The 26,525-nt window shown below is 44.4% G+C and overlaps 2 protein-coding genes across 3 annotated transcripts in view; one reads left to right on the top strand and one right to left on the bottom strand.

The window, feature by feature from the left end:
- The first annotated feature begins 488 nt into the window (after window positions 1-488).
- Window positions 489-19,798, top strand: LOC120915569. Its single transcript, XM_040326170.1, has 6 exons — window positions 489-573; window positions 9,683-9,820; window positions 9,984-10,121; window positions 10,195-10,311; window positions 17,654-17,776; window positions 19,609-19,798. The coding sequence occupies exons 1-6, from the start codon at window positions 532-534 to the stop codon at window positions 19,699-19,701; spliced, it is 651 nt and encodes a 216-aa protein (XP_040182104.1). The 5' UTR covers window positions 489-531; the 3' UTR covers window positions 19,702-19,798.
- Window positions 19,799-21,128: 1,330 nt separating this feature from the next.
- Window positions 21,129-26,525, bottom strand: part of SLC37A2 (solute carrier family 37 member 2) — a 69,821-nt gene continuing 64,424 nt past the window's right edge. Inside the window, exons 18-19 of one of the 2 annotated variants that reach the window (XM_040326168.1) lie at window positions 23,417-23,475; window positions 21,129-21,540 (exon numbers count right to left, since the gene is read on the bottom strand). In XM_040326168.1, coding sequence (XP_040182102.1) covers window positions 23,430-23,475 — 46 coding nt within the window. In that variant the 3' untranslated portion in view covers window positions 21,129-21,540; window positions 23,417-23,429. The remainder of the gene's footprint in view (window positions 21,541-23,416; window positions 23,476-26,525) is intronic. The other variant, XM_040326169.1, reaches the window with a different exon arrangement.

Genomic DNA, 26,525 nt, shown 5'->3' with positions numbered 1-26,525 from the left:
TTGGAGCTTTTGTCAAGTGCATCTGATCTCATTGGTCACAGGAAATGGAAGTTGAATGCTTTTATACATGTTCATACCTTATACCGAGAGTTACAGTGACCCTCTGTTCACCCCATGACACCAAACACACTTCAGAAGTATAGAGCAAGGATCCTCAAACTACGGCACTCCAGCTGTTTTGCGGAACTACATATCCCATGAGGCATTGAAAAACTCTGACATTCATAGACATGACTAGGCATGATGGGAATTGTAGTTCCTGAACAACTGGAGGGCCGTAGTTTGAAGACCCCTGGAGGATTGGGAAAGAATACATATCTTTACTATGCAATCTGAAAGTATACAATGTTGATGTTTATTGAACATCTTCTTTGTACCGAATTTTCTATTGCAACATCTCTTGTCTTTACAATCCTTCTGCCAATGTTTGTTTAAAGTCTATTAAAGCTATTGGCACACACAGCTTTGTCTATAAATACCCAAATACTTAATTTGTGAGAAGACATCAGTAGCAGTTTCTTTCATAGGAACATGGATGAAAAAGACACCAAGAACAGTGATGGGGACCTTCCTGTAAGTTCCTCTTCTGCCTTCTATGTTACTTTTCTTCTCTTATATACAATGAATATAGAAGGTGTATTGGGTAATTACTGTCTGTAAGATTAGAGGGGTCATATAACTGTCCTTTGCTTTCTATTTCCAAGCTTTTAGCTCTGATTACATTCTGTACATATTAGCACATTATTTCTCCTTACATCCCTTTCTCTTATGCTGGCCATAGATGGATTCATTTTTTGATCAGCCTTTGATCAACACAAATAGGGCTATTGTGGGCGGGTGGTATGGGTAGCTTTCCTGGCTGGCAGAACACAAAGATCACTGCTAGGGGGCTATAGGTGCTGGCAGGAATCGAATGTAAAAAAAAATTCTACAGGTTCTACCCAAGTAAATAGATGGATCAACTTGGGTACAATCAGCCTGCCCATACATGGATGGAATCTAGGCCGGTCCCTGCTGAACTGGCTGAATTTTGAATTTTGATCCATGTATAGCCAGCATAAGTGTAGTATAAGAGCCTTTAATAATGAGAATAAAAGACAATTAGCCACTTACATGAATGAAGAAACAAATGCATATTTAATGCCATTACTGAATAACTACCACCTAGTCCAGCTAGGGGAGCCTCAAAAAGCAGCACTGTCTTCTGAATAAAGATAGGTGGAATTGATTCTTGTTGATTCTTGTTGCCACACCCACCAGTTCTCCAAAAGCGTGTGACTTAATTTCCAGGGTTCCTAGAGTTCCCATGCTGTCATCTTCTTCCCCGTATACCAGGAGTGCTCTCCCGCAGTAGCAGTGCCCTGTATCAGCAGACAGCGCTGCCTTCTGAGGCTTCCCATGCTGGACTAGGCAGTGCTTATCCAGTATAAAATAGAAAGCTGCGCTGCAAAAAAAAAAATTATATATATAAAAATATATAAAAAAATGTGACTTTAAGCAACATAGACTGAACAATATGCTGTAAATATTGCACAAAACACACCAGTGCAATAAAAACAGGGTTCTTCAGCCTACTGTCTCCCAGACTTCAGGACTTCCTTCAGCCCCCCTTTGGACTCGCTAGCCACCTCAGGTCTACCAGCCTCCCAGTCCGTCAGGCACGAAGTCCCCTCACACCAGGGATGTAGTCTTCCACAGACAGACAGCTTTCCACACACAGTGTCTTGAACCAGCAGACAGCTCCACACACTCCACCTTCCTGACGGACTGGGAGGCTGGTAGACCTGAGGTGGCTAGCGAGTCCAAAGGGGGGCTGAAGGAAGTCCTGAAGTCTGGTAGACAGTAGGCTGGAGAACCCTGTTGAGGCCAGGAGTGGGCCAGGTTAGCAGGTATACCAACCAGTCAGACAAAGGCTCACCGCAGGTCTTGGAAAACAGTATGCATTGAGTAAAGTCTCTATTAAGGGAACCCTCCGACATCTCTGCATCATTAATACCTTGCATACATGGACCATAAGAAAAGCCTTTAATAAGATGGCGGCATTTCATTCTGGAGAGATAGTCTGACGAATAAGAGCATGGAGATATAGACTGACTGACAGCATTCCTGGACCCTTTGGCTTGGCTTGTTTGATTAACATGCGCTGTTGATTTATCGTTTTGGTAAGCAGTTAGGACATAAGTGGTGGAGGCTACTCTCATCAGTAATACTGATTCACAGGATTGTGTCTGGACTTCTTATCACCCATTCGGAGAACTCTCTGTCATCTCTGTCTTATCTCCCCTTTGTTGGAACTTTTGGGATACATTTATCCATATGGACTTTATTTTATTTCACTTGTGTACCAGACATTTTTATTGCACTGGTGTGTTTTGTGCAATATTTACAGCATATTGTTCAGTCTATGTTGCTTAAAGTCACATTTTTTTATATATTTTTATATATATCATTTATTTTTTTTGCAGCGCAGCTTTCTCTTTTATATTTGCTATTTTATGTTTCTATCTGACATATTAGCTGCAGCAGCATTTTTATTTATTCATTTTTCTCGCTGTGATTCACTGTTCACGAATTTATAGACCTGCGCAGTATTTATTTCCAACCTTACAGTGCTTATCCAGTGATGACATACATATGCATTTGTTTTCTCATTTGTTTCTGAGTTGTCAATTGTCTTTTATGTTCATTATAGTATTTTTCTCTGCACTTAGATTGTGCCTTCCAGGGCTGTCTTAATGAGAGGGCACCCCTGGGCACTGCCCAGGGGCCACAGCTGCATGGGGGGCCCCTACACTTTCCCCAAAGCAGCTGGTCCTTGAGCCCACACTGCCCCAAAATTGGGGGCCCCATGATGGCTCTGAGAGTGATAAATACACAGGGTAGGCAGTCTGCCTCCTACCTACTTGATGTCTGTTTACCTGCACTGTCATCATTGTAGGGGGCGGGGCCCCAGAGCATTACCTTGCCCAGGGGCCCATGATGCTATTAAGACGGCCCTGGTGCCTTCTGCTTTGTTTAATCTTGGAATTGAACAACTGTCCACATACTGCAGCCCTCAAAATTTCCACTAGCCTGCTCACATTTGGGAAATATAAATAAGCTGAGGGCGAGTGTGGAGACGTGTTGAAGGGGGGCGCTGCCCAGGGCCATCTTAATGAGCAGGCACACCTGGGCACTGCTCAGGGGCCCCAGCTGCATTGGGGGCCTCTGCACTTTCCTTGCTTCTGCTTCTTGGCCTAGTCGATTGGATCAGCAGGGGGCTCAGTGGTCCGGGGAAAGCTGCCTGTAACACTCCCCTGTCATCCAATCAAGTTAGGCTGTCCCTCTGGGATCTTCAGTATCTCCCGAGTCAGCTGGGGTTGGTGGGCAGAGCCAGGGGTGTGGCTGCCTCCTCCACTCCTCCCAAAGACTCGTTCACTCAAGCTGAGGAGAGACCACAGCAGCCCCGGTAATGTTCATATTCAGCAATGCTGTAAGTGACTGAGCACATTGTCGGCATACAGCCCTAACCTGCCACTATTTCACCCTATACTATCCAAACCTGCCACTATACTGTTAGAGATTTAGACTTTAATATTATTTTAAGTGATAAAAGTTTCTGAAACATATAAATGTTATAATGTAATGATGTCAGTTTGGAAGGTTACTTCAATATGTTTTGACATAGAGAAAATAAATGTTTCTGTGTATGTTTTTCTATTCTGAGTTTCTATGTTAGTATGTTAGGAGAAGTTATATTACTTACTATAGACTAAGGGCCAGATTCACAAAGCACTTACGCCGGCGTATCTAGAGATGCGCGGCGTAATTGTAAATATGCGCCTTGCGTATCTATGCGCCGTATCCCCAAAACGAGATACGCCTGAAAACCAGCTTTTTCCGACCGACGTAAAAAGATTACACCGGCGCATCGTGGTGCGTAAAAATACGCTAGACACACCATTGTTTTGCTAGTCAAATATGCAAATGAGGGAAATACGGCGATCCACAAAAGTACGTTTGTGCAGCGCAGGCTACGCCCTGTGCGCATCAGCTGTTTGTCCGGCGTAAAGTTACCCCTTATAAAAGCAGCCTTAACTTTGCACCAGACATGTGCAGGTCAGCTAAAGCAACACCGTTAGGGACGAGCTGAGCACACACACTTGCAGGACAACAATCTGTATGCCAACATGCCAGGGGCATCCATGGTCATAGCTATACTAGTGACTTCAGAGGCGCGCAGAAGGAGGTGGGAACGGAGGAGGAGAAGGAGGGCACAGGAGAGGATATTCCGCACACACATAGACGTCTTTGGCATGCCTGCTTCTGAGGTGTTTCGTATCTTCAGATTCAGCCCTGAAGCCATCGTGGAATTAACCACAACCCTGAAAGATGACATCACCAGCCCAACACAACACTCACATGCAGTGGAGCCACTGGTCAAGGTAATGGCAACACTCCATTTCCTTGCCACTGGCTCTTTTCAGCGTACAAGTGGAGTGGTGGCTGGGATGTCACAATTCTCCATTAGCAGATGTGTGCACCAGGTTGTCCCCGCAATCCTCAGACGCATGGCCAACCAAATCATCAAACCCACCCAGGAGGACCTGCGAATGAAGACAATGCGTGAATTCTACAGAATTGCACAATTCCCAGGCACCGTGGGGGCCATTGATTGCACACATGTGGCACTACAGCCCCCCGTGAGACAGAGCACATATACCGCAATCGGAAGCATTGGCATTCTATCAACGTACAGGTGATAGTCAATGCCCAATACCTCATATGGCACGTCCGTGCCAAACACCCAGGGTCCAGCCATGACAGCTACATATACTGTCAGAGCCAAATCCCAACAGAATTTGAACAGAACGTGTATGGGGACAGCTAGCTGGTTGGTGAGTGACATGGGTGTCAGGCATGTCTGTCTCCCCCATGGTGCAGACATCACAAGGGGCACATGCACGAGTAACATCCTCCTGTATTTTCCCTTCCAGGTGACTCGGCATATGCACTTGGACCCCATCTCATGACTCCATTCCGGAACCCCCAAACCCCAGGAGAGGAAAGATACAATGAAGCACACATACGTACCCGTGCCGTGGTGGAACGCACCTTTGGCCTCCTGAAGTCTCGTTTCCGATGCCTGGATACGTCTGGGGGTACCCTGTTGTATTCCCCAAACTTCGTGTGCCAGATCATCGGTGCATGTTGCATGCTGCACAACTTTGCTGTGAGAAGGGGCCTGGAGATTGACCTACGTGATGACCTGACCCCCGAACCAGACAATCCCCCCCTGCACGAGGGTCCCCCGTCTTCTGAGGGAGCAACAGTCAGGAGACGCCTTGCAGAAGGCATCTTTGCACGTTAAACCCACACATTAATCATGGCACAAGTAGAATGCATGCATGCACACCACTGTGGTCCCTAGCACACACACCACATCCTCATCGAATTGGATTAGACCAAAGCACACCGCACGGTACTAGGGAGCAGCAACGCCCCGCCAAGGCTCCAATTATGTCACTGTACATTCATACACCATTCACATGGAACTGGGGATCACTTCTCCCTGGTCCTGGGGAACCCTTCTCCACCACAAATGAGGGTGACACCCCTTTTCCGGCAGGAATTTCACCCCCACATTCATACATCATTCACAAACATAAAACAAATCATAAACACAGTAAAAACAAAAAAAAGCACTGAATACAAAAATACACAAAAAATTAACGTCAGCGTGACCCACGCCCCCGGCCCCTCAGGGAAGACTCATGGGGAGGGAATCAGGAGCCTCCCCTGGTCTCTGCCCACCTGCCGGCCTGCCCTGCAAGGCCACGGCTATCCTGTTGAGGCCCACATTCAGGGCTGCCGTATTGGCCTGGACAGCCTGGGTCAGGGAATGCACCTCCTGACCCACGCTTGCTGTGGCAGTCTGCATTTCATTAAAACAGTTAATGAATGCCAAGGAGTTTGTGCTCACGTCATTCACTGAGTCTTTTATGGAGGCCAGGCTGTCCTCCATCTGGGCCAAGTCTGGGTGACCTGACCCAGATGGTGGGTCTGACGGGCCTGGTCCCTCCTAAGATTGGCCGGCAGAAAGTCTGACACCCCCCTGGTCTTCCGGGTGGCATTCCTGCCTCCAGATGAGGCGTGTGGCATGGGAGAAGGGGAGCCCCCTGGGGGGGGAGCCCTGTTGGGGGCCCCATGGCTACCCCTGATGGAGGCCTGACTGTTGCCAGCCACAGGGGGAAAGTCCTCCAAATGGAGTAGTACCTCATTCCCAGAGGTGACCTCCTCCTCCTCAACCTCCTCCTCCTCATGAGGTGAGTTGTGGCCACTCCCCTCCCCTGAGGACTCCTGGCTTTCCTGGGGGTCTTCAGCAGCCTGATGTGCGGGGGATGGTGCAGACTGGCCAGATGGCCCCGCACCCTCCTGGCCATCTGTGGATGACACAAAACATACACAGGTTGGAGGATCCACACACTTGTCACATATTCCCTCCCCCCCCCAAAAAAAACTTACCTGTCCTCACGGCCTCCTCGGAGTCAAAGCCAGGCAGGCCCACCACTTGCTGCCTGTTGAAGCACTGGGCCACCGCACGCTCCTCATCAGTCAGCCTTATGGTGCATGGTGGCCCCCCTCCAGTGCCCATGGAATGTGCTGTTAGCTTTGCCAGCTTCTTACGGACCACGCTCCTCAGATCATTAATCTTTTTGGAGATCCCACTGACGGTCCTCCTCTCCCCCCCCCCCAACACATTGATGTCATCAACTATGTCCTGAAGGATCTGCCTCTTCCTGGCCGGGGTGGTGTCCCGGCTCTCAGGGCCATGCAGATACCGCCCATGTAGGGTGATGGCTCTGGCAAGGATCTCCTTCTCATGGACAGAGAAGTTTAGCTTCCTCTTCCTTGGTGCCATATCACCACCAAACACTCAGCACCAAACAGACACAAAAGTCGGACAGAACAAACCAGACACCAAAAACAGACAGCAAAAACCAGACACCAAAATCAGACAGCACAAACAGACAGCTAATACAGACACCAAAAAACACACAGAAAAAACAGACAGCAAATACAATCTCCTATAAAACTTTCCTCTAACACTCCTACACAAACCAACAAACACCAACAGACAACAGAGCAAAAGCACCTTGCTTCAGGAAGGGAAACACATGGATGTACTTTTGCAATGAAAGGGCGTATGTCTGGGCCTATTTATGCACAGGGCGTATCTCACTAAGTACACCGGGCCTAGTTCCTATCTCACTGATTGCGCCGGGCCGAGTTCTGAGCATGCGCAGTGAGGTGCACAATCATGCGCGCATGCGCAGTCCGGCCGGCCCTTCATTTGCATGGGGTCACGGCTCATTTCAATGGAGCACACCCACTTCCTTCCCACTTTCAATTACCCCGCCTTCTGCCTCGGAATTTACGTTACGCTGGTGCAAATTTGGGCGCAAATACTCTGTGGATACGGTACTTGCGTCTCGAAATTGAGCCGGCGTAACGTAACAGAGATGCGATACGCCGGTCTAAATATGCGCCGCTCTACGTGAATCTGGCCCTAAAACCATATATGCAGAATGGGTGTTACTCTCGTGAAGTGTTGACATAACTTTACAAAACAGTATAAGAATACAAGGCTTAGAGGGATAGTTAGAAAGAGATAAGGAAGAAAGGAACCTACACTCTGAAGAATGTAACATCTTATATATACAGTATACCTCTTTCTCCTTTTGATGTCTGAAGCCATACCATATGTTACCTAATGTCACAATGTAAGTCTTGTCTTACTTATCTTTATGAAGAATAAACACTTTTACTTTAGTATCCTATGAGCTAAGGATTCTTAAAGTGGATGTAAACCCGATTCATGAAATTTGAGCTGGGCACATATATCTGCAGTATTTTGTTATCTCTTTTCAATGAGCTAAGTCTTATAGCTCTCTTCTGAACGGTTCCTCTGTTATCAGCCTGAGAACTCCTGACACATTTTTTGACTTTTTAGACAAAAGCAGCCTAAATCTTTTGTCACAGGAGGTTGCTAAAATAGAGTGGCAGAGAGCAGCTCCTATTACAAAACAGCTCTGAGTGTGTCTGCCTATGATAAGAGGGGGTGTGTGCCTTTCCTTCAATCAGCAATGTTAGCTATCTTGGCTGTATGCCCAGACATCACACTCTGTGTTAACCAGGAAGAGAAAATCTCCTAACATGATCTGAACTTTCTAAACCATATATAAATGTGAAGACAACAGATATACATATACAACCTATGTAGGGAGATTTGGTTAATCTCTGTGCATCATCTGAGGCTGTTCACTTCACTGGGTGTATGGAGGGTTTACATCCACTTTAAATTTCTACTATGAAACTAATATCTAACATATACTGCCCTATACTAGCCAAACCTGACACTATACTTATGTTAATATTGTTAAAGTTTTTGTTGTTAATATTTATTTTTGTAACTTAATTCTGCAAAAAACACTTAACAGTGTAATTTCATAGGATTCTTTACAAGGGTGTGTTTAGGGGCGGAATTAGGGGCAGGGCAAGGTAGGGGTTGGGTGGGGCAACTGGTGGTGAGGAACTCTTAAGGCCTGGCTCGTAGCTCAGGACTTGAAATTTTGAGCCCTGGTCTAAGTGTCTTTGTATGTTGTAGCATTAACAGGGCCCTTCACTGCAAACACCTGAACTCAACTATTAGCTATGAAGGCTTGATGATTTGTAGGACCCAATCCACTATCCTTAATGGAGGAAAAAAACTCCCATAGACTTGTGATGGAAGTAATGACATTTAAAAACCTAATTTAAGAATTGACTTTACTTGACATGCAGCACACTTTTTTTGCTAAATGCCAGGGTAATGTGATGACATACACATAAGTTAATCCTTACTAATTAAAATGAAAGCAGCTGTGCACAATGCTCTGGATCTATAGAGGTCAGAAGGGCAAGGTATAGGGGGTCGGGGGGTACTGGAGGGGTCAGGAGGGCGCAGTGCAGGAGGGTCATGAGAGCACGGTACTGGGGGCCAGGAGAGTTTGGTACTGGGGAATATGGAGGGCACAGTACAGGAGGATCAGGAGGGCTGGGGTCTCAAGAGAGCAAGGCACTGGGCGGACAGAAGGGTATGGTATTGGGGGGGATCAGGAGGGCTGGGGTGTCAGGAGGATATGGTTTTGGGGGATCAGGAGGGCTGGGGTCTCAAGACGGCATGGCACTGGGCGTACAGGAGGGTATGGTATTGGGGGGGGGGGGGTGAGGAGGGCTGGGGTGTCAGGAGGGTATGAGGTTGAGGGGGATCAGCAGGGCTGGGGTGTCAGGAGAGTATGGTATTGGGGGGGATCAGGAGGGCTGGGGTGTCAGGAGGGTATGGTCTGTCTGAGACTGTTGGCTACTAAAGAGGGATACATCAGAGCTGTACAGACCAAAGAGAAGGAATAGGTTGGAGTTGTACAGGATAAAGTAGAACAATCAATCATAGCTGTAAATAGGGAGGAAGTTGTCCCTGGATTTGTTACTGTCAAGTGGCCATCACATAATTCCTATCCACATCCAAGGTATTACCCCCTAATAAAAACACAAAACAAAGCTCAAAGACTGTTTACTGTGGATGAACCAACCAGACATCTGCAACCCCTGCAGGGGTACTGCTACATATGTTTCCTATTTTCTATTATTCTCTATCCATCAGCCATACAGCCTCTTCCCCAGGACGAAGCAGCCCAAGAAGAAGTGGATTGTGGGAGTTTCTGTGGCACTTGTTCTTGTCCTCATCACTGTTGTGTCAATTTTAATTGGAGTCTACATGACTCAGAAACACACAGAAACGGTAAGAAACATCTCAACTTTTTTTTTCTACACACAATTGAAACATACAATATTAGTAACTGTTTCAGTTTGCTTCTGTGGAACCGGAAACAAGTTCCGAAATTGCACACTGTATGCTATTTTAGTTCCCTCCTGATAACACTGGCCATGTTGTTATACTATAGATGGTGATGATGAAGCTCAACTCTCAGGATGGACACAATTTCCAGCAGACAATCTTGGTGAATGAAGAGGAAGATGTGGCGGTCTTCTTTGTCCTCAAGAAAAATTGTTCCTCCACCATTCTGTTTGATTATAAGCGTGTAAGTGGTAAATTGTGAGTTCTGTTGCCAATAGTCACATCATGTGATAATCAGAACTAATATTTTCTCACAGAGAATCCTTGGTTTGCGGACTTCCAACAGCACCATATGTCAGTTACTGAGGATGGATGATGTTCAAACTCCATCTATACCTGAAATACTGAAGATGATAAGAATTTTCCAGAATAATGTAAGTCTAATGGGAATATTTATAAAAAACAGGGAAATTAACAAAACTATCTTGGGCAGGGGGAGGGCAGGTGGATCTCCAACATAAAGCTTTTGTTACCCAACACTTAATTTTCCTGATATGTGCCTGCTGTACCATGTACTTGTATGAAAAAGTCTCCTTTTTTCTTTGTATTGCTTCCTTTGTGTGAAATCCCTGGTGTTCCTGCCAGTCTCTCTGCTTTCTTATTATAAACTGACCACACTAACCCAGAGAGCACACCGTGGTCAGTTCTCTAGCTTTGCTGGGAACTCAGCCTTCTCTACTCAAATTATCAAACTTGTTCGGACATGCCCCACCTACACAGCCTTTCACTGGATAGCTTAGTGTGCTGCTGTTTTTCCTCCCTCCCAGTTCTTATGCAGCTGAGAACAGAGGTAATGTGATTACCTATTAGAAAGAAAGAAAGAAAGAAAGAAAGAAAGAAAGAAAGAAAGAAAGAAAAAGGTTTTTGTAAAAAAATATTTTCAAAATCCATACACAGATATTTTTACTTTCATTTCTACTTTAAACTGAATGGGTTGTTTTACAAGGTGGTCATTTACAATCACTTTAACTGCTTTATGTGCCCTGTCTGTCAGACACAGCATAGAACAGATTGCAACTTATTAGGGAATGGGTTTGTGCCCCTTTTTCTTAATCAGGAGCAGTATCTGCTTTGTTTCCTACATTCAGAATAATGGCTTAGGCATTATGCTTGTGCCACTCCATTTCCCCTAAAGTGTATTTAAGCAATTACACCTTTTCTATACACATCTTAATGAGCCTTCTTTTTTATTTAAGTTCATAGATAATATATTTACACACACTTAGAATTTTATTAGGAACACCAGTATACCTGTGTAGCGGGTGCCGCCCTGCCATCCCCTGCCCCGCACCTCCCACCAACCATTGCCGGAATGTATACTGGAAGGCTCTGAGGGACACAGAGCCTGTCAGCTCCTGTGGGGGCATTCCCTCCTCCTCTTCACAGTAAAGCACACTGAGCAGCCCTTGGGGAGCCACAGCCACCCATTCTGTTCTCTCCCGTGCTTCCCTATTGGCAGGGGGAGGGAAATAATGAAATCTCAGTATGACTGCAGCAATGAATCTCAGGACATGTGATCCCCAGATCAGGCAGCTCCACTGTGATCCCTGGGGCAAGAACTACACACCCCAGCATGCTCTGGGACAGACAGGGGTGGGGAGACAAGGAGGCTACCTGGGAGCAGGTAGAATCTCACCACGAGAGAGACAAGGGAAGACAGATGGGACAGGAAGGGCTGCTGTTCTCCATCGGGGGGTGACTTGTTCGCCACAGATCCATAAGTCGGGTGTGCTGATCCTGCCACAGCTCCAGGAGTCAGATGGTGATGGACATCCCACCAGACAGGGACCCGGGTGCATCTTCAGGCGTTCCCGAGGACATGAGATGTTCCGTTGCAAGGTGGTTAGGCGGGGCCAGCCGAAGAATCATCTTGCCAGGGCATCTTCCTTTGGACCTTGGTCACAGGACTGGTGAGCGGGCACTTGCCCACCTTAAAAATGCATTTGCCAACTTTAAAGACGCTGCAGGCAGACAACTTAACGGTACCTACACCTGTAGAAACAATAACACCTGGCTGAGCAGTCATTGTATCTCCCTTGCTTACAAGAATACTGCCAGCATTCTGCACATCACTTTTCCCTTGCCAAGATACTTCCAAATACACTTTGCTCATCCTGCCTAACAGGACACCAAGTGCACCAATGCCAGGCTAGCTGAAGATGCCGCATATCTCCATTGTTAGAACCTTCCTGTTTTTCCTTCAGTAGCAGTGATTTGGTTGTCCTAGTAATTTTCACTAAAGAGGAACTCTAATGTAAATCCTCAAGTTGATAATTTACATTGTTGCCTATTTCAGCACAGTTGTATTGCCTGGGTCTGTGATTTCAGCATTTAAGGGAAACAGACTGACCGTTATCAAGCCAGATCTGTTCTCCTTCATGTCTGAGGGCATAGGCCACTTTAGAGCCATTTAAAGCAGAGCTCCGCCGTACAAAAAATATTAAAAGCCAGCAGCTATAAATACTGCAAGAACCTCCTGGAGTTGGGGACAGTTGGGGAAATTAAGGAATGGACAGTAGAAGGGATAGTTAGATTGGCTCACCTATACGAAGGAAGGACCCTAAAAACATTTGCTGCTCAAAGAGAGGAATATGATGTGCTCAATCACACGTTTTATAGATATCTCCAAATTAGACATGCTCTAAATGCTCAGTTTGAGGGGGAGGGACCATCATGGGATAGAACTCCTATCTCCCAAGAAGTGGGCGGTGGGAGGGAGAAGAGGGGTTTTATCTCTGAAATGTATTCATATATGTGCGAGGGGAGTATAGGTGGTCCAGAACAGCTTAAAAGCAGAGAGAAATGGGAGGAAGATCTGGGGACTATAACAGATGGGCAATGGAGGAAGATATTGGAGAGAGGACATTTAGTGACAGTCTCGCCCGCACAAAAGTTTTCATTTTTGAAGATGATACACAGGACGTATTATACTCCAAAAAGACTATTCCATTTTGGGTGGAGAGTAGATGCGAGATGCCCTAGGTGTCAGGATACGGCGGATCTGATACACATGCTATGGAGGTGCCCGAAATTGTTTAGGTATTGGCAAGGGATCCTTAATGTCATAAACACGACATATAAAACAAAGTTGGAGATGGACCCCAGAACATGCATACTGGGTCTATGGGAAGAAAGAAATAGAGCAGCCAGTACAATAAAAGCAATATTAAGGTGCCTCTTTCAGGCAAGAAAATGAATTGCTCAAAGATGGCAGGCAGAGAATCCCCCCCCTCAGTAAGAGAATGGGTCAATGCAGTCACAGAAACAATCTGGAAGGAGAAAGTAGTATACACTAAGAGAAGGAATAACAACAGGGAATTCGATAAAATATGGAATCCCTGGTTGGGAAAAATGGGATATCATATGTGAAATGTAAATCCATCAATCCGGAAGGTGAAGGGAAGGGAGGGAGGAGGGAGGTGGGCGGTAAGAAAATTGAATTAACAGGGGAAAATGAAAAGGTTATTATATATGTGAGATAAGAAATTTTAATTACCGTATTTATCGCGGTATAACGCGCTCCCGCGTATACCGCGCACCCCTAAAGTGGCCCCCAATCCTGTGGAAAAAAGTTTTTTTTTTTTTTTTGTACTTACAGTTTTGGTGTCTTGCGCGGCATCCATCGGAGGCCTCGTCGGGTCCCGCGTCCTTCTGCGGCTTCGGGTGTCCTCTTCGGCGGGTCCGGCGTCCGTCTTCGGCGGGTCTGGTGTCCTCTTCGGCCGGTCGAGTGTCCTCTTCGGCAGGTCGGGGGTCCTCTTCGGCAGGTCGGGGGTCCTCTTCGGCGGCTCGGGTGTCCTCTTCGGCGGCTCGGGTGTCCTCTTCGGCGGGTCCGGCGTCCTTGCGTCCTCCCCGCTCGTTTCCCGCGCCGAGTTTGAATACTGCGCCGACATATACAGAGCGCAGTACACTCGTGTATTGTCGGCAATGCTCGGCTACCCGCGCTGACGTCCTGTACGTCCAGGACGTGAGTGCGGAAGGAGCCGAGACTGCCCGACTATAGCCGAGTGTACTGCGCTCGGTATATGTCGGCGCAGTATTCAAAACTCGGCGCGGGAAAGCGGGTATCGGCGTATACCGCGCACCCAAAATAAATACGGTATATGGATTAAGCTGGATGTAATCTGTTCTTTTTGTAATAATGAAGAAAATTAATAAAGAGTATGACTTAACCAATACTGCAGCTGCTGACTTTTAATATATGGACGATTAACTGTCCTGGAGTCCAGTGACGTCAGCAGCAGAAGACGAGCAATCGCTCGTCACTCTGCTGCTCCCACCTCCATCCTTGGTGAGGGAACCAGGAAGTGAAGCATTGCGGCTTCACTGCCCGGTTCCCTACGGCGCATGCACTAGTCGTGTGCGCCGTGCTCACTGGTCCCCACTGTGTTCTGGGAGCCGTGTGTTTCCCAGAAAACAACAGGGGGGACGGGATCTGACGTTCTGCCCTCAGTCTACCCGCAGACTGTGTGGCTGGAAGTGGGTGCAAATACCTGTCTTTAGACCCCTGAAAGGTGACAAATGTGACACCGGAGGGGGAGAGGGTTCCGATAAGCGGAAATTCCAATTTAGGGTGGAGCTCCGCTTTAAGTTCTTTAACTGTAATATTTTAAAGTGTTCATGTGGTCTTGATTTATACAGTTATAGATCAGAGTTTTTGTCATTCTTGACTTCTAAGGACTCCAATTATTGTTTGTTCAATTGTGGAAAGTCTCCCAGTAAACAAACTTCCTGGTTCACTAAAGTTGTGTCTGTTATTACTGTGCCTGCACTTACACTGTTTGCTAGGTGTGCCAGAGGGGCTGGGACAGTGCTTGGGGTTGAGAGGCAGAGTACAGAACAAAATATATTCAGGGGTGGCGCTACACCTACATACAGTATTTATGCAGTTATCTAATCCAATGGCAGCACAGTGGATGGCATCATGCAAATACAGGTAAAGAGCTTCGGTTAATGTTCACCTCAAACACCAGAATGGGGAAAAATTGTTGGTGCCAGACAGGCTGATTTGAGTATTTAAGAGCTGAGCTGATTTTCACAGACAACGGGTAACAGTTTTTTTAGAATGGTGTGCAAAACCAATATCATCCATTCATAATAAAGTTATAATCAATAGAAACTGAACATGTTTTGGGGGGTTGGAAGGTGATTAAGGGAATGTATTCTTTACCAATAGGATGACCATTGCAGTGACTAGGGAATACTTTTCTCCTAAATTATACCCAGCTTTCCTCTCGCGATAGTTCCTGCTCTGTTGGTTCATAATAGAATTCCTTCTGTAGCGCCCTGCTCCTGTTAAGTAGGCTCTATTTCTAAATTTAGTTATCTGAGCTGTAGTTTAGCTCAGAATTTTATGGGTTTCTGTTTCAGTTCAGCTGCGTTGCACATCTTCCACCTGACTGTGGGTGTCGCTGTCACCAGGAGTCAAGGTTGGAAATGCAATGGGCTGGGTGTATTGGGTGCCTCTTGCCCAGAAGCGTGGTCCCTGCCACTGTGCATTCTGGGGAGGGGTACTTAAGGGACAGACACCGTTCTGGTGGGGTCTTCCGATCCTGACCTGATGGCCCTCCTGGCCTCAATGTGTTAGCAGCCTTTTCGTCTCGGGGCCTGCTGGCCCGAGGCTCCGCTACTGAGAGTAGGCCCAGGAGTTTCTGGGGCCTACTGGTCCAGGGGTGGTCCTGTGCTGTCTTGCCTGCGGGAAGAAGCCGAACTATTGGAGATTCAATTGGAGGATGCATCCTGGCCAATTTACCTCACTGTGCGGCCGGCTTGGCTGAAAGATCCTGTCACCGTGAGCTGTGTAATTTCTTTGGAACTTTGCAAAGTGTGTGTGTGGTTACATGGTCCTGTGGCAGAGGACCGTGTAACGACTCTACAGCACTCATCGAGTCTGTGGCATAGTCTTTTGAATGAACTTCGCACCGGCTGCTAGGTCAGTGAAAGGGGCCTATCCGGTGGTTGCTGAATCCAGTGTGGAAACGATTTGTCCTCTGGATCCAAGATCATACCCGCAATCCGCAAAGCAAGGTACCTGAATCTTCCCTACCCCTCTGACGGAACTTGTTTAATAAAACCCTTGAAGAAAAAGAAACAAAGTGTTGGTGTGGACATTTGTAACTCTTCAAGAAGGACCCCCAGGACAAGCATGGTGAACAGTAAGGTAACAGCAGGCCCAAATCTAAACCAGAAGCTCCTACAGGGGTAATGCTACACTTCAACTCCGGGTTTATGTGCTCCTGCGTACACTCTTCCATTCAGGCATCAAAAGAAATCTGTATGAAGCTCTCCTTTATAAGCCAATTGAGGAATTACTACGGCCCGAACGACAATTAGTTTGCGCATTTTTTTGCAGCAGCCAAACTCACCATAGCGCGAGAGCCTGGAAAACCCAAACGTATGGTCAATGAAAAGTTGACGCCCATTTTACTTGGCACCCATGAAAAATTCCTCAGAGTTTGGCAGCCTTGGATATCCCTTGTTCAGCCATCACGCTTTGATAACCTTCTTATGTCATTCAGAGGACATTAACCCAAAGTTCCCCGAGACCTCTTTATCCTCGTCTCTCCTTTTTTTCTCTATCATTCCTAGAATCTTCCTCTTGTTTGGTATCACTCTGCCTATGACAGGAGCCCATTCTATACAGGAGCCATTGGCTTATGTGGCTCTGCGCCGCAGCTGCTTGCTTCCTCTACTGCTGGCTTCATTCACACCACTGATCCTCCTGCATGGTGGGTCGGCAACCTGTAATCTAGGCTTGCCAACCCGCCATGCCAGAGCAGGAGGTCACGGGCCACATCAGAAGGCTTCGTGGGCCACTGGTTGGGCACCCCTGTTCTAAACCCTAACAAAGGGACACCTGAATCCCTTGAATGGTTTGGTTGTTTCATGAATGCAACGTTTAATAAAAATCAATTACAGATTTTACATAACCGGTTTGTCACTTTTCGCAATGTAACAATAGTTAAAGCGGAGGTTCACCCTAATAACATTTCTATCAGACCAACTTCCTTATACTTGGATACAGTCCGCAATGTATTTTTTTTTTTTAAGCTACGTACCTTGTAATCTCTCTTATCAATCGGGCTTCTGGGACTTCTCCCGCAGGAGTAGGCGTTTCTCTGCCGAGGAGGATTGTCATCTGGGAGGTCGCCCCGATGATTGACGTCCGTTCCCCCCGGCGGATAAGGCCCCGCCCCCGGCTCTATACAGCACCTGTGCCGTATAGAGCCGACTCGCAGCTCTGCATGATCGGCTTTTTTGGAAACGCTGTGACTCGTGCGTGCCTGAGCAATACGGGGTGCGGGGCCTTATCCGCCGGGGGGAACTGACGTCACTCATCGGGGCGACCTCCCAGATGACAAGCCGCCTGCGCAGAGAAACGCCTACTCCCGCGGGGAAAAGTCCCGGAAGCCTGATTGATAAGAGATTACAAGGTACGTACAGCCTAAAAAATAAATTATAAAATTGCGGACTGTGCTTGTTAAAAGTATAAGGAAGTTGGTCTGATAGAAATGTTATTAGGGTTAACCTCCGCTTTAATCTGAGATATGAGCCAGTCCAAGATGAAGCTTCCTTGCAACAGATTGAATATATACCTTGGATACCTACACAGACAAAGTGTTCCAGCATCCCACACATTTTTTTTCTTTTGAATTTTTTTTATATAGCACAGGATAATGGATGAAATGTTAACAGTACTGAAATTCTTTACTTCTACAGAACACTCAACCAAGCGAAAAAATAAGCTATAATATTATACCAGTCAAAGAAGCAAATCGGGTCAATTTGGGAATGAATTTAAACATTCTCTGCTCTGATGTACCCATCTACTGGTCAAAAATGGTAACGCACTTTTTATTTATTTCACTATATGGGTCAGGGCATAGTAACCATAGGACAACATGCAGACATCTACATAATAACCGACAACAGCAAGCAGAAATTAGAGAAAAGATACAAATTTACATATGTGGGCGCTTCTGCATGCGAGTACGCAGGGACGGGGCACTTAACTTTTTTTTTTCTTAAATTGTTTATTTTATTTCTTATTTTTACACTTTCCCTTAAAAAAAAAAATGTTTGATCACTTTTATTTCTATTACAAGGGATGTTTACATTCCTTGTAATAGGAATAAAAGTGATAAAAATAAAAAAAGGCCATTTTTTTTTTAAGTAAGGCTGAGAGCCCACATCTCTCCTCTAGCCTGGAAAGACTTAGATAAAAAAAAAAAAAAAAAAGCAATCTTAGCCTTTCCTGTTAAAAAAACAGCAGTATTTACATCTGCCGAGAGCGGACCCTATTCGTGTCACAAGCGACATTAGTGTCAGTTAGTGGCCCTTCCAGATAGTGTCTGTTAGGGTGGGGACTGACGAGCAATCTGGCGCTATCACAGTCACGCTGATCATTACCAGCACGGCCACCATCAGGAATTATGGGGCCCCTTACACAGCTTCAGGCATGGGCCCCCTGGAGCAGAGAACCGGGGGGGGGGGGGGGGGGGCGGCTCAAACTGAAGTTGTGTAAGGGGCATCATAATTCCTGATGGCAGGCCCTGCTGGTAATGATCAGCAACTTACAGCGTGACTGAGCGGGGGCGCATTGAGAAGCGGGGGGGGCCTGAATTAAGATGCAGGGGGGGTTCTGCCACCGCGAATTGAGGTCGGGGGGGTTTGGGTGCAGACGAACAAAAAAAAGGGAGGGGGTTGCCCTGTGGACCTCTGGGCCCTTACAAAAAAAAAAAAAAGATATAGAAAAAAAAAAAGAAAAAAGGGCCCTTTAATAATATTAACAAAAATATATAAAAAAATAATTAAAAAAAAAAAAGGGGAGGGGGGTTGCCATCCAGGGCCCTGGGGACCCCTTAATAAAAATTCTAACTTTTTTTTTTATAAAAAGTATATATAAAAATAAATCTAAATTATAAAAAAAAAAAAAAAAAAAAATATTCTGTTATTTTTCATTTATATTGCAAACAATAAAAACCCAGTGGTGATCAAATACCACCAAAAGAAAGCTCTATTTATGTTAAAAAAATGTAAAAAAACATTAATTTGCGCACAACCCTAAATGACCGCACAATTGCCAGTTAAAGTAGTGCAGTGATGAATAGCAAAAAAAAGGATATTAAAACCTTGAGCTTCCTTTTCCCTTTGCTCTTTTCCATGCGACTAGTCCCCTCTTCAGTCCCCTCTGCTTCTCTTTGGCATGCCAATATGTCGGTCACACCGACATCCTCTTTTCTAATATAGGACCAGCAGTTCTGCATTGTGAGGATGCGGAGCCCAGAGGGATCAGAAGAGTGTCTGTCAGAGGAGTGAGGGATAAAGCTAGTTAAAGTTGTATAGGTAATTAGGCATGATTTACTAAGCTTGAAGATGCTTGCTAAGATGAGGAGTGTTCAATTGTCACTGACAAAACCTTGTGTATCCCCATCTGAACACTCAAGTGCTAGGTCATGTGCCAACTCGGTATTTAAGTGGCTTACTAAAAACAAGAGTGACTTGCTAGTAGACAGAAGTATCTTTCAGCACAGGATCTGTATCACATCATTTCCACATTTCTTTTTTTTTCTACTTTAGTGTTTAGTTCACATTTTAGCTCGTGAGGTACAAGTACAAGTAAAATACAGAAAGAGGGAATGATGACAATAATAAATAGTATTTTCTTCTTCTAGGTGGATCTTCAGGAACGGAAAATTCATGGCAATGTTACAGTTGATATTCAAGTTGGATGTATTCACATTAAATGCACTATAATTTGGTTCTAGGCTTTAGGAAAAGGATTGCTGTCAATCTATACATAACATTGGTTACCTGTATCCTATGAATATTTGTAAAATAAAGATGTAGATACAGGCACAAAATGTATGTCTAATTGTGTTATCCCTTACACCAGTGGTGCCCAACCTTTTGAAGCACGAGGGCCACTTAAGCGACTTGGTAACCGGTCGCGGGCCACAATGAGCGGAGCAGGTCTGTGTCCACTCTGCATATGCAGATTGGATACGGACACAACCCACTATACTTTTTTTTTTTTTAGCGGATCGGATTGGAGGTAGGACACAATTTGGTTTACATCTGCCACTCAGAGGTGAATGGAGGGTCCGATTGGTCGAACTGACCATGTAAAAGGGGCCCGAGGCTGCTTTCACACTGATGCGCTGCGGTTTACCCACGCCGCGGGTGCAACACAGTGTACCTTTGGCTTTCCTGCACTTTACAATAGACTTGTTTTATATTCTGTAGGTTTGGTGCATTTTCAGAAAGCTTACCAAACTCGCAGGTATTAACAGACGTCTATGGCTCAATGCAGGTAACCCACAGGTGCATTGCTCTGCATCTGTGGGTCAGTTTGAAAGCAGCCCAGTAACCACTGCAGAACAGATATGCCCATAAATACACTGTGATTTTAGTAATAAACTGACCTTTAATAACCATATTTTATTCCATCCCAGAGCAGGAGGTCGTGGGCCACATCAGAGGGCTCCGCGGGCCATATGTGGCTACTGGGCAACCCCTGCCTTAGCAACATCTTCTTTTCTATATCATAAAAATCATTCACTTAGTAAAACATTTTCATCTAAACTCTGTATTTTCCTTTTACATCTAGATAAATGATGGGAGGAAGGAGTCCCATTACTGAAGCTCCTAACTCTTAGACACATAGGAGTTTATTTACTAAAGCTAGAAAAGGGGACATTAGTCACATTTCTGCATAGAAACCAATCAGCTTCTAACCTCAGCTTGTTCAATTAAGCTTTGGCAATAAAACCCGGAAGCTGATTGGTTTTCTATGCCCGATACACACAAACCAAATTTCAGCTGGTTTAACAGGAACCAGAACAAATTTCTGTGTGAACAGAAGCCGTTCTAACAGTCCTGCTGGAAAAACAGTATTTTATCAGCTCTTGCAGCCAATGGCTGCAAGCGCAGATCTGTGTATTCTGGCGGGGGGGGGGGGTCCCCTCTGTCAGAATATAATTGTACAGGAGGAGAGATCTCTGCATCAACATCGTGTTGATGCGGGTATCTGTCAGTTGATTTTTTTCATTCAACATGCTGGTTGAACAGAGAAAAAAAAAACCTGTACATGTATGCCCTGATTTAGTCCAACACAGATATTGTACCAGCCTGAGTATCCTCTTCTGCGTTGTCAGACAGTAACAGTTTGCACACAGAAAATATGGATATTTTTTTATTATAATTTTTATGTACATACCATTAAATATCACTACCTTGACAATTATACGGTCGATTGTTGATTAGCTGCAAATAATCCTAGGTCTATATACAAGCTCTGAACAAGTCCCTATAAACAGACAACATAAAAAGTTTGGGATTTTAACAGGAACAAATGCAGCAAAATAGAAACAAAATCCTATTTTACACAGAGATAGGAATGATATGACAGGTCTTTGGATTGTTTAACCCTTTCTCCTCTTCTGATCTTTAGTAGCGACAAGTCAAAATCCTTTAAAGAAAATCAATTAAAAACGTCCCACATTTAATAATATTTAATAGCAGCAACTAGCTGGACCGGCCAGCCATAAAATGAATGAAAACATTGACCAAAACAGCCGCAGAGGATTCGTCACATATCTTGATACCTAGAAACAGATAAGATTTTTAATAAAAGCAAAAAATTTAAACTTCAAAATTAATTTTGATTTATTTTTTTACGATTTCATGCAAAGCTTTACATTGATTCAGAAATGTAAAAAAAAAAAAAATCAAAAAAATCACTGCATTAAAATTAATGAATACCCATCACCAAGTTTTAAGCACAGAATCTTTATCAGTGTTCATTGATTGGAAAAATGTGTGACGTGTTTTTTGCATGCATTAAGGAACTGATTCAAAACTGGGAATAAACGGTGTTTAAAGCCAAAATTTAAAATTGTCATTTAAATTAGCTAAATGCATTAAATTTGAATGAAAACAAAAAGGTGCAAAAAGTCTTACAGTTGGTTTTCTTTAGAAGGCAGTCCCAATCTGAGTAGAAAAGCCTATCTCCTGCCAGCATGCTGTAAAGAAAGCCTTGCTCTTTGGGTGGAAGCAGTGGCCTCCACACACCCTTGATGAATCCAGTCAGTAGGGAGGATAAGCTTTGATGATTGGAGAACTGCTTCTAACCAGGGAGCAAGAGTTATTCTCGGCAGCATGTTGGCAGGGGACACGCTTTTCTACTCAAAACTGTGGCTGCTTTCTAAAAAAAAAAAAAATGTATATTATATATTATACTAGTATTGGAGTGCCTGTATTTTTTTTTTTTTAGCCAGCATTGACCCCAGGCACTTCTGGTGGTAGAATGACAACACTGTCTTCATGGTCACCTGACTTGACCCACTGAGGACTACAACTATAAGTACCAACATAGACCCGCCGCCCCCCAATTGAACCCCTTTTCCTGCACCAAAACAGTCAGCATGAAAGGGTGTGTTCACTAACACAAGTAAAAGCATGGCTTGCATGTCGGTCTAAAAAAAAAAAAAATGCAAAAAATGCAAAAAACAACAAACAAAAAAATAAATAAAAAATATATACTAATTTTGTTAAACAAAAAGTAGGACGGTATCCTGCCTAAATGCATGAAATGTTTCCGATTTTTTATATTGTGCAGCCAGCTGTATGTGGTCGTCTTTACATGATTATGCAACCTAATAATCAAAATCAAAAACCCAAATCTGAAAAATTCCCCCCCTTGATGGCCTCAAAATCATTAGTAACTAATTAAGAGCGACATTCAAAGATTATCATAGGCGAGAGGAGTCTTAACAGATGCAATACTTGTTATGTTTTGTTAAATTGGTTAGTTGTTAAACTGAAGTATATGAGTAAAAATATATATTTGTGCCCCTATTGTAACCATGTCCAAGACAATGAGGTTTACTTATAATATAAAGGAAAGTAAGCACCGGAGGAAATATGTACAGAAAGCAGGTTATTTGGTTTTAGCTGTCCTAGGAAGGTGTACAGCAATTTATATATTTGGTGACTGAGATTGGCAGACACTTCCAGGGAACCTCAGAGTCACCTGATTAAAAGTTTATTACTGCAGAAACGGCATGTATTCAGCTTCTTTAGCGCAACTCTGCTGCCCCCTCCTGGTAGAATAAAAGAACACAGAGAGGTACATTCTCTGATGCGATCTACAGCATACAGGAGGGAATAGTACACAGAACACGGCTACAATAGGGGCATCATTTGTTTGTTTTCCCAGGGTGGTTAGTCAGATAGTTTTGTTACATGTGTAAGGTTGTTAAAGAGTTAAAAAACTGTGTTTTTTCACAAAAGAATGGCCATTATTACTTTGAACACATTTTTTTAGCTTTGCATTTTAAACTTTAGAACTGCAGTATGGTGTAACGATGGGACCTCCATGTGGAGGGGAGAAAGTTTTGCATCTGAGTTGAGACTCGGCAGGAAATTGCAGCAACATTGCGGATTGCAGCACAAAGGGCCCCGGACACGGCTCATACTTACGATGTACATTTAACTACTCATATGATCCAGGAATATTGTTCTTTAATGTCAGACTATCACTATAAAAACACAGTAACAACTTGTTGTTTGATAATATTTTAGGATTATGACCAATAAATGGCTAATTCAGATTCAAAGCTGAACTCCAGGCAAACGGCTAAACACACTGATTGGGTGTATATACACCCATAGCAGTTTTTTACCGGCGAACACGGAGTACCAATACTTTCGGTCAAGTACTCGCCGATACCGAGTACAGATACTTTTACAATGCGATTTGAGCCCAAACAAAATGAATGGGCTCAACTCGCACTGCAAAGAATAGCATGTGATTTGAACAAGAATGCGGTGCGATTCCTGCCCGAATCGCATGCCTTTCTCGCACCGCTCGTGTGAATCCAGGCTGAAGACTATGACAAGCCCGGGTTCACACAGGAGCAGTGCGTTCCTGTTCAAAATTACATGCAATTCTTTCCAGTGCAGTTTCAGCCCATTCATTTTGTATGAGCTCAAAACACTGCATATGTATTGGTTTCAGGTAACGTAGCATTTGCACGAGGATGAGTACTTGTGCAAATGCCTAGTATCGGCGCAACCCTAAAGCCTTGTACACACGATCGGATATCTGAGGGAATCTAATCCGATGCATTTTTTCCTCAGGTATCCGATGAAGCTGACTTTCATCAGTCTTGTCTACACACCATCAGTCAAAAATCTGACCGTGACAAAACGTGGCGACGTAAAACACTACGACGTGCTGAGAAAAGTGAAGTTCAATGCTTCCGAGCATGCGTCGACTTGATACTGAGCATGTGTGGATTTTTTCTCCGATGGAGTTCCACACAGACGATTGGATTTTTCTGGTCGGTTTTTTTTTTATCCATAGGAAAAATTTAAAACATGTTCTATTTTTTTTCACCGATGGAAAAAAAGACAGATGGGATCCCCACACAATCAGTTTGTCAGATGAAAACAGTCCATCAGTCTGTTTTCATCGGACAACCCGATCATGTGTACACGGCTTCACATATGTACATTTATAGACCGTTTCCCCAAATTATTTGTATTCCTATCCATCTAGTGGACTCCTGATCACTTACAGTCTTGTTCCTCCCCAGCCTGTGTTATTGGACATTCTGTCATTCTGCTCACTCTTATCAGCAGTACACCTGATTAGCTCCTTGTGCTGCTTCTCCTTGCCCCTCTCCGAGTTCCATTGTACAGGAGATGCAAGAGGCCGGCAATTCAAATTGGAGTACCTCACTACATTTGTCTGCCTGAGGTTCAGCTTCCAGAACACAAAATGTTTTTAAAATTAATAGGACTTATGACCAGTCGAACATCGATAACAAAAAAAACTATTAGCAAAAGGTATTATACACACACATGTCATATATATATATATATATATATATATATATATATATATATATATATATATATATATATATATATATATATATATATATATATATATATATATATATATATATATATATATATATATATATATATATATATATATATAAGCTTTTCCTTATTTTTTACAAACACTACTGTAAAAAATAATTAAAAGGGTCACCCTTCCGAGAAGTCAGTCAGTGCGGTTATTTACTAAAGGCAAATCCACTTTGCACTGCTGATGATTTTATCATCCAATCGTGTGCAAGCAGAAATGCTTTTTTTTCCTTGCATGTCCCCTTTCAGATCTGCAGCGATTGCACTTCCAAGTGCACTTGCAGTGCAAAGTGGATTTGCCTTTCATGAATAACCCCCAGGGTCTGGTTGATGTTGGAGCGTTAAACCAGCTATCAATTTATTAAAGAGGAGGTCCGGGCTTCCTTAGACAGGTAAGTGTCATAATTTTAAGTCAGCAGCTACCAATATTGTAGCTGCTGACTTAAAATTAGGACACTTACCTGTCCTGGAATCCAGGGATGTTGGCACCCCAGATGATTTTTTCATCAGTTCTTGGGTGCTGCCGCCGCCACCATTGCCTTTGAAGGAAACCGACAGTGAAGCCTTGAGGCTTTACAGCCAGTTCCCTACTGAGCATGTGCGAATCAGGCTGCACTTTGTGAATGTCCCCGCGGCTGGGCAAGGAAGAGGACAGCCGAACTTCTAGGTGGTCTCGCTGCGGCGAGATCACCCAGAAGTGGGAGTGGATACCTTTCAAAATCAGATACCTCCCCGAAAGATGCCAAATGCGGCACCGGAGGGGAGGCAGATAAGCGGAGCTTCCTCTTTTGGGTGGAGCTCCACTTTAAATAGCATATGGCTAAAAGTTGACACCTTACCGTCACACCTACATGAGCTTGTTGGGACAAACTATTTCAGAACTACGGGTATTATATTTGGAGTCCCCCACCCTCTGTGGCTATAACCGCCTCCTTTTCTAAGAAGGCTTTTCACAAGACTTTGCAGTATGTCTGAGAATTTGTGCCCATTTATGAGGTCAGGTACTGATGTTGATGAGGAAGACCTTCCAATGTATCCCAAAGGCATCCAGTAAGGTTGAGGTCAGGGCTCTGTGCGGTTTCACGGAGTTCCTCCACATCAAACCATGTCTTTATGGAGCTGGTTTTGTACACAGAGGAACAGTGAAACCCCTTCACCAAACTGTTCCCATGAGGTTAGAAGAGCAGAATAATAAAGAAAGTCCTCGTATGCTGTAGTATTATTAATGTCCTTCACTGAAAACATCTGAACTCCATCATTTGGAGAGGCTAGGGTTGAGAGGGGGTCACATACTTTTGTGCATCTCTCAGGGGACGCTTGTCATGAGATGATATAGCTCTGGGGTCTGCACACCAGCTGCAGACATTAGAAGGGGCACTTGCTTTTCCTGCTGGATATTAAATTGCTTGTATACTATGGATAAAGCTACAAAAACAGAGTAAAAACACCAAAGTAAATGGGAATGGAGCCAGATGAGAGTTAGCACTACTGGAGACATTGGATATCAGCTGATCCCACCAAACCTATGATTGGACTAACATCTAGGAAAGCGAACCTTTAGGCCTTTACTAGGTTTATAGCTTTGTATACATTTTAAACTGACTTCACAAACAGTTTTTCTAGACTAATTACTTCTCTTTCCATTATCCTG

This window comes from Rana temporaria, chromosome 10 (genome assembly GCF_905171775.1).
Source record: "Rana temporaria chromosome 10, aRanTem1.1, whole genome shotgun sequence".
Classification (NCBI taxonomy): Eukaryota; Metazoa; Chordata; class Amphibia; order Anura; family Ranidae; genus Rana; species Rana temporaria.
This window is presented reverse-complemented; position numbering and strand designations above follow the sequence as displayed.

Excerpts from the sequence above, each read along its gene's own strand:
- LOC120915569 (XM_040326170.1), top strand. The coding sequence starts at position 532 with ATGGATGAAAAAGACACCAAGAACAGTGATGGGGACCTTCCT. Across the intron at positions 574-9,682 it reads ACAGTGATGGGGACCTTCCT|CCATACAGCCTCTTCCCCAG; the intron begins GTAAGTTCCTCT and ends TCTATCCATCAG. Across the intron at positions 10,122-10,194 it reads TTCTGTTTGATTATAAGCGT|AGAATCCTTGGTTTGCGGAC; the intron begins GTAAGTGGTAAA and ends ATTTTCTCACAG.